This window comes from Salmo trutta, unplaced genomic scaffold (genome assembly GCF_901001165.1).
Source record: "Salmo trutta unplaced genomic scaffold, fSalTru1.1, whole genome shotgun sequence".
NCBI classification, from domain to species: Eukaryota; Metazoa; Chordata; class Actinopteri; order Salmoniformes; family Salmonidae; genus Salmo; species Salmo trutta.
In genome coordinates, this window is record NW_021823412.1 from 1340191 (window position 1) to 1354378 (window position 14188).

The 14188-nt window shown below is 41.6% G+C and overlaps 2 protein-coding genes across 2 annotated transcripts in view; both read left to right on the forward strand.

The window, feature by feature from the left end:
- The first annotated feature begins 5869 nt into the window (after positions 1-5869).
- On the forward strand, positions 5870-11798 carry LOC115190845 (protein NLRC3-like). The gene is made up of 6 exons (XM_029748905.1): positions 5870-5982; positions 7606-9403; positions 9487-9660; positions 11148-11321; positions 11680-11705; positions 11773-11798. The coding sequence occupies exons 1-6, from the start codon at positions 5922-5924 to the stop codon at positions 11796-11798; spliced, it is 2259 nt and encodes a 752-aa protein (XP_029604765.1). The 5' UTR covers positions 5870-5921.
- The window catches only part of LOC115190782 (protein NLRC3), a 172017-nt gene continuing 169572 nt past the window's right edge, over positions 11744-14188 (forward strand). Inside the window, exon 1 of the mRNA XM_029748847.1 lies at positions 11744-11853. Within this exon, the coding sequence (XP_029604707.1) occupies positions 11843-11853 (11 nt within the window). The 5' untranslated portion in view covers positions 11744-11842. The remainder of the gene's footprint in view (positions 11854-14188) is intronic.

The window sequence follows — 14188 nt, forward strand, 5'->3', positions numbered from 1 at the left end:
TACATGATACATTCCTGTTATGGTGCAGGTAGACTACCTACATTAATAGATTCCTGTTATGGTGCAGGTAGACTACCTACATTAATAGATTCCTGTTATGGTGCAGGTAGACTACCTACATTATGATTCCTGTTATGGTGCAGGTAGACTACCTACATGAAGATTCCTGTTATGGTGCAGGTAGACTACCTACATAATAGATTCCTGTTATGGTGCAGGTAGACTACCTACATTAATAGATTCCTGTTATGGTGCAGGTAGACTACCTACATTAATAGATTCCTGTTATGGTGCAAGTAGACTACCTACATTATATATTCCTGTTATGGTGCAGGTAGACTACCTACATTAATAGATTCCTGTTATGGTGCAGGTAGACTACCTACATGATGACATTCCTGTTATGGTGCAGGTAGACTACCTACATGATGACATTCCTGTTATGGTGCAGGTAGACTGACCTACATTAATAGATTCATGTTATGGTGCAGGTAGACTACCTACATTAATAGATTCCTCTTATGGTGCAGGTAGACTACCTACATTAATAGATTCCTGTTATGGTGCAGGTAGACTACCTACATTAATAGATTCCTGTTATGGTGCAGGTAGACTACCTACATGAATAGATTCCTGTTATGGTGCAGGTAGACTACCTACATGATGACATTCCTGTTATGGTGCAGGTAGACTACCTACATGATGACATTCCTGTTATGGTGCAGGTAGACTACCTACATGATAACATTCCTGTTATGGTGCAGGTAGACAACCTACATTAATAGATTCCTGTTATGGTGCAGGTAGACTACCTACATGAATAGATTCCTGTTATGGTGCAGGTAGAGTACCTACATGATGACATTCCTGTTATGGTGCAGGTAGACTACCTACATGATGACATTCCTGTTATGGTGCAGGTAGACTACCTACATGATGACATTCCTGTTATGGTGCAGGTAGACTACCTACATTAATAGATTCCTGTTATGGTGCAGGTAGACTACCTACATGATGAGATTCCTGTTATGGTGCAGGTAGACTACCTACATGATACATTCCTGTTATGGTGCAGGTAGACTACCTACATTAATAGATTCCTGTTATGGTGCAGGTAGACTACCTACGTGATGACATTCCTGTTATGGTGCAGGTAGACTACCTACATTAATAGATTCCTGTTATGGTGCAGGTAGACTACCTACATTAATAGATTCCTGTTATGGTGCAGGTAGACTACCTACATTATGACATTCCTGTTATGGTGCAGGTAGACTACCTACATTAATAGATTCCTGTATGGTGCAGGTAGACTACCTACATGACATTCCTGGTATGGTGCAGGTAGACTACCTACATGAATAGATTCCTGTTATGGTGCAGGTAGACTACCTACATGATGACATTCCTGTTATGGTGCAGGTAGACTACCTACATTAATAGATTCCTGTATGGTGCAGGTAGACTACCTACGCGATGACATTCCTGGTATGGTGCAGGTAGACTACCTACGCGATGACATTCCTGGTATGGTGCAGGTAGACTACCTACATGAATAGATTCCTGTTATGGTGCAGGTAGACTACCTACATGATGACATTCCTGTTATGGTGCAGGTAGACTACCTACATTAATAGATTCCTGTTATGGTGCAGGTAGACTACCTACATTAATAGATTCCTGTTATGGTGCAGGTAGACTACCTACATGATGACATTCCTGTTATGGTGCAGGTAGACTACCTACATTAATAGATTCCTGTTATGGTGCAGGTAGACTACCTACATTAATAGATTCCTGTTATGGTGCAGGTAGACTACCTACATGATGACATCTATTAATGCAGGTAGACTACCTACATTAATAGATTCCTGTTATGGTGCAGGTAGACTACCTACATTAATAGATTCCTGTTATGGTGCAGGTAGACTACCTACATGATGACATTCCTGTTATGGTGCAGGTAGACTACCTACATGATGACATTCCTGTTATGGTGCAGGTAGACTACCTACATTATAGATTCCTGTTATGGTGCAGGTAGACTACCTACATTAATAGATTCCTGTTATGGTGCAGGTAGACTACCTACATTAATAGATTCCTGTTATGGTGCAGGTAGACTACCTACATGATGACATTCCTGTTATGGAAAAAAGAGGAAGATTGATCTTTATGGGATAATAATGATTACAAAACCCTGTGAGTTTTTATTTTGAATTCTGTGGTCACACATTGAGATTCATGGTTGCAAGTATGATTCCTCTTCAAGCTACTTCCTGAGATTTAGTGAGTTTGAGTTTACCGACATATCAGGCCCGTCTTTAGAAATTGTATCCGAGATGTACTTTACCGGCATAAAAGGTTTTATGGAAGCCTGGTTACATCCATGTGTTTCTCAACCTCTACTTTACACACACGTTTGTGGTCGACCTCCATTAACTTTTTTCACTCTCAATCGTTAATGAAAATTCTTCCCTGCAGCATCTCTGCATGCCAACCAGTTGATCTCAATCAGTTCTTGAGTTTTGTACAGTGCTGTGTCGTGTCTTTGGCATCATTAAACTGAAGACTTATTTGTAGTTTATTAAATCAATTCTCTGTAATTATTAGTACGTGATTAATCAGGCAGATGTCATTTATTTATTTATTTATTTATTTATTATTTCACCTTTATTTAACCAGGTTGGCAAGTTGAGAAAAAGTTCTCATGTACAATTGCGACCTGGCCAAGATAAAGCAAAGCAGTTCGACAACATACCACAACACAGAGTTACCCACTGGAGTAAAACAAACATACAGTCATAATACAGTAGAAAAATAAGGCTATGTTACAATGTGAGCAAATGAGGTGAGGTAAGGGAGGTAAAGGCAAAAAAAGGCCATGGTGGCAAAGTAAATACAATATAGCAAGTAAAACACTGGAATGGTAGATTTGTAGTAGAAGAAGTGCAAAGTAGAAATAGAGATAATAGGACACGCGGAGTCAATCACCACCTCCGGAGACACCTGAAAACCCCACCTCTTTAAGGAATACCTGGGATAGGATAAAGTAATCCTTCTAACCCCCCCCCCCCCCCCCCCCCAAAAAGATTTAGATGCACTATTGTAAAGTGGTTGGTTCCACTGGATATCATGTAAATGTAATGTAAATAATGGGGTGCAAAGGAGCAAAATAAAATAAATAAATACAGTAGGGGAAGAGGGTAATTGTTTGGGCTAAAGTATAGATGGGCTATGTACAGGTGCAGTGATCTGTGAGCTGCTCTGACAGCTGGTGCTTAAAGCTAGTGAGGGAGATAAGTGTTTCCAGCTTCAGAGATTTTTGTAGTTCGTTCCAGTCATTGGCAGCAGAGAACTGGAAAGAGAGACGGCCAAAGGAGGAATTGGCTTTGGGGGTACCAGAGAGATTTACCTGCTGGAGCGGCGTGCTACAGGTGGGTGCTGCAATGGTGACCAGTGAGCGGAGGATAAGGGGGGACTTTACCTAGCAGGGTCTTGTAGATGACCTGGAAGCCAGTGGGTTTGGCGATGATTATGAAGCGAAGGCCAGCCAACGAGAGCGTACAGGTCGCGTGGTGGGTAGTATATGGGGGCTTTGGTGACAAAATGGATGGCACTATGATAGACTGCATCCAGTTGTTGAGTAGGGTATTGGAGGCTATTTTGTAAATGACATCGCCGAAGTCGAGGATCAGTAGGATGGTCAGTTTTACGAGGATATGTTTGGCAGCATGAGTGAAGGATGCTTTGTTGCGAAATAGGAAGCCAATTCTTGATTTAACTTTGGATTGGAGATGTTTGATGTGAGTCTGGAAGGAGAGTTTAGTCTAACCAGACACCTAGGTATTTTGTAGTTGTCCACATATTCTAGGAATTAACTAGGAAGTCGGGGCACCAAGGAAAAAATTCAGATTACAAAGTTGTCATTTCCTAATATAACTTTCAGATATTTTAATATCTGATCAATTAGTCTTCTCATTAATTAATTAGTCTTAACCCACGTTAGTCTCATTCCGAATGTCGTAAATTGTTGGTTATCTGCACGAACCCAGTCCTTCCACTATGAGTCATCCATACATAAATTGTCTTAGTTAGTAAATCATTTATTTACTAAATAAATCACAGAAATGCTCAAAGAAACAGTAGATATAGTTACAAGGAAATGATAGCGGATGTGGGCTAAACCGGCATCGCAGCTTGGTGGACAAAAGGGAAGTGGGGGTCCACTGAGATAAGACACCACAAAGTTGATAATTATAACAATTGAAATGCTAACCCTTTGCACATGAACGCTCACTCATTCGGGAATAATTGCAATCAATATATATATTTACGCTCAGTGTGTCGTCCTGATCTCTGTTGGAAAGTTAGTTTCTGTTGGAGAGTTTGTCCGCCCTCTCTCTCTCTGCCGTGGTTAGGATGGATAGTTCAGAGTAACATTCAGCAATGTCGTTATAGAATAGATGTTTCGACAGTTGTCGGTCTTTCGCGTTCACTGATATCGAATTCCTAGCTGCAGACTAGTAATTAGTATCAAAGATTTGTTCTTATTCTGTCGGTTAGATAGTCTAAGAGTTTAACCACGTGGTATGGTTAAGAATTCAGAAATGGGCTCAAACCTTAGCCCTCTCGTAATTGAGGTAAGCTTGTCTCTACTCAAACCTTAACCCTCTCGTAATTGAGAAAAGCATGGTCTGAAGATAAAATCCCAAGTTAGGGTTATATTCGGAGGAGCAGAAAGGGGCGGTCCCATGACGCCAGCTCAATGTCTGCGCTCATGGGCGGGCCTCTGATTTAGTTAAACTCCAAAAAGAATTGGAGTTTCCTTCATTAAACAGTCTAAAATCCCATTACATAATTTCACAAATAGTTTCATCTTTACTCATTCATTTTATACAACAACTAGATGTAAGCCTCATAACTGAGACTCTTGTATAAACAGGGTTATGGTAATGTGGCTGTATTGTCTCTCATGAGTTTCACAAAATTGTACCAAACTGACCAGTTCGTAGCTGGCTACGTCACCAACCTTTTATACATTCTCCAGAACATGAATATTGTTCGGTTCTCAAGTTCTGTGAGGTGGAAGAAATTCCTTTTGTTCTCTCTATGAAAACTCTCTTATACTTTGGCCATGAGGAGAGAATCTCCTCCAGGAATATATGACCTGCCTAACAGAGCCTGGTGTAGGGAGTATAGAGAGAGGGGGGATGGTGCTCACTGTACCCAAAGAGGGCAACGTCATGACAGCTGTTTTGAGTGAAGTACAGTGAGTGAATTTTAGAGGAGATGGTGTTAACAACCTGCAGCATACGTGTGTTTTGATTCAATCACAGCACATATTTTGTCTAGTGGTGCTCTGTTGGGTTTTGGGCGCATGAGAAATTTGACCATTCGCACAGTCATCTTAAAATCTCATAAGAAATGTGGTGTTTTTTGTCTTCCAGTAATGTTATGCTATTATATTATATCTGTAGAATACTATCAGTATGTAGACATAGATCTGAATCAAACTTTATTTTTTAACATTCATCACTGAAATCACCAGAGTACTCTGTTTTCTGGGCAGTGAATGAGTCGAACAGAGACTACGTCAAGTACAGAATCACATACATACGTACGTAGGAGCTTCTGTTGTTTTGCGATCTAGAAAAGGCTTCCAGAGGATTCAGAACAGCAGCCACTCAGTTTTAAGATACATTAGGACTTAAGTTAAGCTATGTAGTTGTTGATGTGATATTGATGCTCTATTGATGAAGTGATCTGTCTCCCTGTTTTGTTGAAAGTGTCCAGAAGCCCAGAGCAGAGTCACCTTCATCCAGCCAGGAACCTCTGAGACATGACAAAATGTCTGAACAACAATGAAAAGCTTTGACTACCAGTTGGACTATGAAAATGTTCAGAATTCAGTTGAGACGATGGAGAGGACTGGCAACGAGGGTGCTGTAATGTTCACCCACAGGCCTCTGGATATGAGAAGTAAGACTGGGAGTTACAACATCCCCCCCCGTCCACACCAACACACACCTTTTATATCTTTCTCTATTGATCAAATTAATATTAGATCATGTTGATAAGTTTTAACTGTCAAAAGCTAAACCTTTTAGGGCTAGGGGGCAGTATTTTCACTTTTGGATGAAAATCGTGCCCAGAGTAAATGGCCTAATACTCCGGCCCAGAGTCAAATATTTGCAAATGATTAGTAGATTTGGATAGAAAACACTCTAAAGTTTCCAAAACTGTTTGAATGATGTCTGTGAGTATAACAGAACTCATATGGCAGGCAAAAACCTGAGAGAAATCCTTAGAGGAAATGAAAGTCTGGTTCCTGTAGTTTTCTTAAGTCCTTGCCTTTCTGACACACACATAGGACTCAAATAGCACTTCCTAAGGCTTCCACTAGATGTCAACAGTCTTAGAAAGTTGTTTGAGCCTTTTGCGGTAAACACAGACCAAAGGAGAACGCTGGTAAGCAGGTGCCCTGAAAATCCATTGAGTTCATAGGGCGCGTTCATGTGAGAAGTCCACTTTGTTTCAAAAACGTTTTTCAAGGCAATGCATGGGTCCGGTTGGAATATTACTGAAGTTTCACGTTCTCAAGGCCCTAAAGATTGATGCTATACAACGTTTGACATGTTGAACGAACGTAAATAGAACTTTTTCTTGACTTTCGTCGTCACATTTCCCTCGCGCGTCCTACATTTTGAGTAGCCTACTGAACGCGCAAACAACATGGAGTTATTTGGACATAAATTATGAACTTTATCGAACAAAACAACATTTATTGTGGACCTGGGATTCCTGGAAGTGCCTTCTGATGAAGATTAAAGGTAAGTGAATATTTCTAATGCTATATATGAATTTAGAGTCTCCAAGATGGCCGGTGTCTATAATTGCCTGCTGTTTTTTTTCTGAGCACAATACTCAGATTATTGCAAAGTGTGCTCTCCCAGTAAAGTTATTTTGAAATCTGTCAGCGCGATTGCATTCAGGAGATGTTAATCTATAATTCTTTGAATAACAGTTTAATATTTAATCAACGTTTATGACGAGTATTTTTGTAGATCTTTGTGCTGATTCACCGGCATTTTTGGAGGCAAAATATTTTCTGAACATCACCTCCATTGTAAAATGCTGTTTTTGGATATACATATGAACTTGATAGAACAAATAATGCATGTATTGTCTAACATAATGTCCTAGGAGTGTCATCTGATGAAGATTGTCAAAAGTTAGTGCATAATTTTAGCTGGTTTTCTGCTTTTGGTGACGCCTGTTCTTGCATAAAAAATGGCTGTGTGTAATGTTTTGTCTATGTACTGTCCTAACATAATCTAACTTTATGCTTTCGCCGTAAAGCCTTTTTGAAATCGTACAACGTGGTTGGATTAAGGAGATGTTTATCTATAAAATGGTGTAAAATAGTTGTATGTTTGAGAAATTTGAATTATGACATTTTGTTGTTTTCAAATTTGGCGCTCTGATATTTCACTGGCTGTTGATAGTGTGTACCGCGGGTGGGACGGTGGCGTCCCACGTTGCCCATAGAAGTTAATCTTCTAGTTTTATGGTATTCATATCAATCTCATTGTTTTCCTACAGGTGAAACTCTGCTGACAGTCCAACAAGACATTAAGGCTAAACTGAAACACAAGTATCAACACATATCTGAAGGAATTGGACACCATGGAAACCAAAGTCTGTTAAAGGACATCTACACAGAGCTCTACATCACAGAGGGTGGAAGTGGAGGGCTCAATAATGAACATGAGGTTAGACAGATAGAGATGGCATCCAAGAAACAAACCACACAAGAGACACCAATCAAATGCAATGACATCTTCAAGCCTTTACCTGGACAAGACAAACCTATCAGAACTGTGCTGACAAAAGGAATCGCTGGCATTGGAAAAACAGTCTCTGTGCAGAAGTTCCTCCTTGACTGGGCAGAGGGAAAAGCAAATCAGGACGTTCATTTCATGTTTCCTCTTCCTTTCCGTGATCTGAACCTGAAAAAGGACCAATACAGTCTGATGCAACTTCTTTCCCACTACTTCTCAGAGCTGAAAGAGATTGACAGCATTGAAGATGGTGAAACCAAAACTGTTTTCATTTTTGATGGTCTGGATGAGTGTCGACTTCCTCTAGACTTCAAAAACAATGAGAAGTGCTGTGATGTCACGAAGCCAACCTCAGTGGACGTGCTACTGACAAATCTCATCGAGGGGAATCTGCTTCCCTCTGCTCTCCTCTGGATAACCACACGACCTGCAGCAGCCAATCAGATCCCTCCTGTGTGTGTTGACCAGGTGACAGAGGTACGAGGGTTCAATGATCCACAGAAAGAGGAATACTTCAGGAAGAAAATCCCAGATCAGAATCTGGCCAATGAAATCATCAAACACATGAAGACATCAAGGAGCCTCCACATCATGTGCCACATGCCAGTCTTCTGTTGGATATCAGCCACTGTCCTTGAGATGATGCTGAAAGAGGCAGAGAATGATGAAGTCCCCAAAACTCTGACCCAGATGTACTCACACTTCATTCTCATCCAAATCATTGTGAAGAACAGGAAGTACAACACATCCACAGAAACAAACCCAAAGGACCTGTCTCAGTCAGACAAAGAGATGATCCTGAAACTGGCCAAGCTGGCTTTCCAACAGCTGCAGAAGGGCAACCTGATCTTCTATGAGGAGGACCTGAGAGAGTGTGGCCTTGATGTCACAGAGGCATCAGAGTACTCAGCATTGTGTACAGAGATCTTTAAAGAAGAATCTGGGCTGTACCAAGAGAAGGTCTACAGCTTTGTGCATCTGAGCATTCAGGAGTTTCTAGCAGCACTGCATGTTTTAGAATCATGTCTGGACAAGAAGGAAAATGTTTTCTCCCCCACTAGTGATGAAGAGAAGGAGTCAATCCAGTTGTCTGACTTACACAGGAGAGCAGTGGACCAGGCCTTGAAGAGTGAGAATGGACACCTGGACCTGTTCCTCCGCTTCCTTCTGGGCCTCTCACTGGAGTCCAATCAGCATCTGTTACGAGGCCTTCTGACACAGACAGGAAGTACAACACAGAACAATAAGGAAACAGTTGAGAGAACAGTCAGGTACCTTTCAGACATGATCGAGGAGGAATCCTCACCAGAAAGGATCATCAACTTGTTCCACTGTCTGAATGAACTTGGTGCCAACTCTCTAGTTGAAGACATGCAGACCTCCCTGCGATCAGGAACTCTTTCAGGAACAAGACTAAAACCTGACCAATGTTCAGCCCTGGCCTACCTGTTTCTGATGTCAGAGGAGGTGCTGGAGGAGTTTGACCTGAAGACATACAACACATCAGAGGAAGGTTATCAGAGGTTGCTGCCGGTAGTGAAAACCTGCAAGAGAGCACTGTAAGTTCTGTTATTGAGTTGATGTATATATTATCATTATAATGAAGGATTTGTACATATAACAGATTATCTCCTCTCTTCAGACTGGATGGCTGTCATCTCACATATAAATCCTGTGAGACTCTGGCCTCAGCTCTGCAGACACCAAACTCCCCCCTGAGAGAACTGGACCTCAGCAACAATGACCTGGAAGACAGAGGAGTGGAGCTGCTCTGTGTTGGACTAACCAGTCCACTCTGCAACATACAGACACTAGTGTGAGTTAAATATCTTCAGTATTAGTTATTATGTGGATGTTTTAAACATGTGTTAATCATGTTGTCGTGTCTTTGGCTATGCCGGATTAAGTGATATGACATGCTAACTTATAAAATGATTTCTCTGTAATTAATATTACCTGATTAAGCTAATCATGTAAATGTAATTAACTAGAAAGTCGGGGCACCACAGAAGAACGTTTATAGAGCTGTTATCTTCCGAATAAACTCTTAAAATACTTAGTAATATTTTACATCGATAGCAGTCAATATTAACCCTTAACTTATTTTCAGTCTCATAATGAAAGTTGTAAATTCTTGGTTATCTTCACGAACCCTGGCTAACAAGTTGAATCAGCAATACAAAATTGGGTTTAATTATTTATTTACTAAATACCTAACTAATCACACAGAATTACAAATACACAGAATACCAATGATGTCATACAGAAAACGTCCCGGTGGACGGAACCTGGTAACACAAAGGAAAGGGGGTTGGGCTTGAATGAAAGAGCGGGAAGATTTAGGAACAGAGAAACAGCAGCTATGCCATCGTAAATACATTATCTTATGCATTCTAAATTACCGCCCATTTGGAAAAGGAATATGCAATAAATATTTACTCTGAGCTGCGCTTCGGTAGATTGGTCGTAGATGCTGGCCGGGTTGGCCAACAGATCTTCCTGTACTCGGAACAATGTCTCTGGTGGTAAATTGGATACGTGGTGGTATCTTCGTCCGTCTGTTAGACTGGATCCGTCGTCCGTCCTTTCCTAGCCCCCGTCAACAGCGGCCGCTGCTAACTCAACGGCTAGGAAGTATCACTTCTGTAGTGAATAAGCTCAAAGTTCATACCAGTTCATACCATAGCACACGCCGAGGTTGGCTTAGTTCTGTCCTTGTCATGTGTGTCCTTCTAACGTAGAGGCTGCAGACCTCCCGTACTGGAACTACTGGTTATCTTTTCATCAAAGGCTTATATAGTGGAGAGGGGGGAAGGAGGTGTTTCATCGTTTATAACCCCTGTCTCTTCACAGGGTTGGGCCACTGATCGAGCAGGGCACTTTCCTTATGAAAACCCAATTCTCTCATTTGGAAGCTAAAATTACATTTAATCTCCTAACAAACAATTTCAATATCAAACATTTCAATTGCATAACAATTCCATGTGACTCTGATAACTAGAGGGTGTATACTTTCTCAGGTACAGTTTATGTCGTCCTGTCATCAATCATAATGTCCCAGATAACAATGAACTGACCTCCATACTCATTACGTTATCAAGCATATTTCCAACTGGTTTTATTACCAAAATATGGTTCCTTTCCCCATTTGTTTGATGTTCCCAGACTCTCTATATTTAACAGGACAGCAGTCCTTCAGTAGGGTCAGTAAGAGAGGGGAAGGGAGAAAGGTATTTATGGGGGGGGGGTCATAAACCTTACCCACAGGCCAACGTCATGACAATGTGATCTTCTGCCCTCTAGTCTAGGTCAGTGTGGTCTGACAGAGGGTTGCTGTTCAGATCTGGCCTCAGTCCTGAGTTCACCCAACTCACAACTGAAACAACTGGAGCTGAGAGACAATGACCTGCAGGACTCAGGAGTTATACTGCTGTCTGCTGGACTGGAGGATCCAGACTGTAAACTACACACACTGGGGTAAGTACAGCTGTTTCAGTCAGCTCTGTACTGAGCTGAGTTACACTGCTGTCTGCTGGACTGGAGGATCCAGACTGTAAACTACACACACTGGGGTAAGTACAGCTGTTTCAGTCAGCTCTGTACTGAGCTGAGTTACACTGCTGTCTGCTGGACTGGAGGATCCAGACTGTAAACTACACACATTGGGGTAAGTACAGCTTTTTCAGTCAGGTCAGTACTGAGCTTAGTAAAACAAATACTCTGAAAATCGGATGTTTCATGTCAATGTTTGTGTCATGGACAAATGAATGGGTGACCTACAACATGATTGACACCAGTACATCAACCTAGACAGCTGTTGTGTCTCTCTCTGTAGGCTGTCTGGCTGTCTGGTCACAGAGGAGGGCTGTGCTGCTCTGTCTTCAGCTCTGAGGTCAAACCCCTCCCACCTGAAAGAGCTGGACCTGAGCTACAATCACCCAGGAGACCCTGTAGGGGGACTGCTTTCAGCTGCTCTGGTGGATCCCACATATAAACTGATGAAGCTGAAGTAAGTCAGAATAGATGTCCTAATAGTGTGAGCAGTGGTTGTGTCATAAGTAGTGTAGTAGGGTCAGTAACATGAGGACATGATGGTAGAATTAACCCCTCTAGGACCGGCGGGACGAATTCGTCCCACCTACGTAACAGCCAGTTGAATCCTGTGGCGCGATTTTCAAAACCTTTGAAATGCTATTACTTCAATTTCTCAAACATATGACTATTTTACAGCTATTTAAAGACAAGACTCTCGTTAATCTAACCACACTGTCCGATTTCAAAAAGGCTTTACAACGAAAGCAAAACATTAGATTATGTCAGCAGAGTACCCAGCCAGAAATAATCAGACACCCATTTTTCAAGCTAGCATATAATGCCACAAAAACCCAGAAGACAGCTAAATGCAGCACTAACCTTTGATGATCTTCATCAGATGACACACCTAGGACATTGTGTTATACAATACATGCATGTTTTGTTCAATCAAGTTCATATTTATATCAAAAACCAGCTTTTTACATTAGCATGTGACGTTCAGAACTAGCATACCCACCGCAAACTTCCGGGGAATTTACTAACAATTTACTAAATTACTCACGATAAACGTTCACAAAAAGCATAACAATTATTTTAAGAATTATAGATACATTACTCCTCTATGCACTCGATATGTCCGATTTTAAAATAGCTTTTCGGATGAAGCACATTTTGCAATATTCTGAGTAGATAGCCCGGCATCACAGGGCTAGCTATTTAGACACCCACCAAGTTTAGCCTTCACCAAAATCACATTTACTATAAGAAAAATGGTCTTACCTTTCCTGTTCTTCGTCAGAATGCACTCCCAGGACTTCTACTTCAATAACAAATGTAGGTTTGGTCCAAAATAATCCATAGTTATGTTCCAACAGCGACGTTTTGTTTGTGCGTTCTAGACACTATCCCAATGGTAAATAACGGTCAAGCGCACGGCACATTTCGTGACAAAAGATTTCTAAATATTTCATTACCGTACTTCGAAGCATGTCAACCGCTGTTTAAAATCAATTTTTATGCCATTATTCTCGTAAAAAAGCGATAATATTCCGACCGGGAATCTGCAATTGGCTAAACAGCCGAAGGAAAATACTGCCTGCCATAGAGTTTTTGCCTGCCATAGAGTTCTGTTATACTCACAGACACCATTCAAACAGTTTTAGAAACTTTAGGGTGTTTTCTATCCAAAGCCAATAATTATATGCATATTCTAGTTACTGGGCAGGAGTCGTAAACAGATTAAATCGGGTACGTTTTTTATCCGGATGTGAAAATACTGCCCCCTAGCCCAAAGAAGTTAAGGGGAAGTATATTCAGCAGGCTGAGCACTCCAACACAGCATACATCACCACATGAATACTCTTCTTCTGCATCTCTGATATCCTGTTGGAATTGTACTCTGTTCTGTATGCAGTAGGTAGGGTAGAATACCTGTATGTCTCTAGTAATGAATTATACTCTGTTCTGTATGCAGTAGGTAGGATATAATACCTGTATGTCTAGTAATGAATTGTACTCCGTTCTGTATGCAGTAGGTAGGATAGAATACCTGTATGTCTCTTGTAATGAATTGTACTCCGTTCTGTATGCAGTAGATAGGATAGAATACCTGTATGTCTCTAGTAATGAATTGTACTCCGTTCTGTATGCAGTAGTAGGTGCAACGGTTGTCGTATGTAGTTACACAAAACAAGAAAACGAACAAACTTGACAGTCTTGTCAGGCACACAGCAAAACAAGAAACAACTTCCCACAAAAGACAGGTGAAAAAAGGGCTACCTAAGTATGACTCCCAATCAGCAACAACGATGTACAGCTGTTCCTGATTGAGAGCCATACCAGTCCAACAAAGAAATACACAACAGAAAAAACATAGAACAATACCCAAAAACCCCGACAACACAAAACAAACACACCCCTGCCACACCCTGACCAAACTACAATAACAAATAACCCCTTATACTGGTCAGGACGTGACAGTACCCCCCCCCAAAGGTGAAGACCCCGGATGCACCTGACACAAAAACTAGCAAAACAATAACCCACAACAAAAAAAACCCAAAACTACAGGGGAGAGAAGGGAGGGTGGCCAGCGTCACCGACGGTTCTTCTGCAACACCCCCCCTTCCCAATACTCCCCCTACGGAGGTGGCTCAGGAGCGGGACGCAGACCCCGCTCCACCACTGGCTCACCCCACTTCAGTGTCGCCTCTAGAGCGAGGTCCCTCTCCGTCGACCCCGGACTGGAGGGCGACACTCTGGCTGCGTCGGACTGGAGGGCGACACTCTGGCTGCGTCGGACTGGAGGG

Coding starts and splice junctions, on each gene's coding strand:
- LOC115190845 (XM_029748905.1), top strand. CDS start 5,922: ATGGAGAGGACTGGCAACGAGGGTGCTGTAATGTTCACCCACAGGCCT. Junction 9,661..11,147: donor TGCAACATACAGACACTAGT/GTGAGTTAAATA, acceptor TCTGCCCTCTAG/TCTAGGTCAGTGTGGTCTGA. Junction 11,706..11,772: donor TGGCTGTCTGGTCACAGAGG/AGGGCTGTGCTG, acceptor GCTGGACCTGAG/CTACAATCACCCAGGAGACC.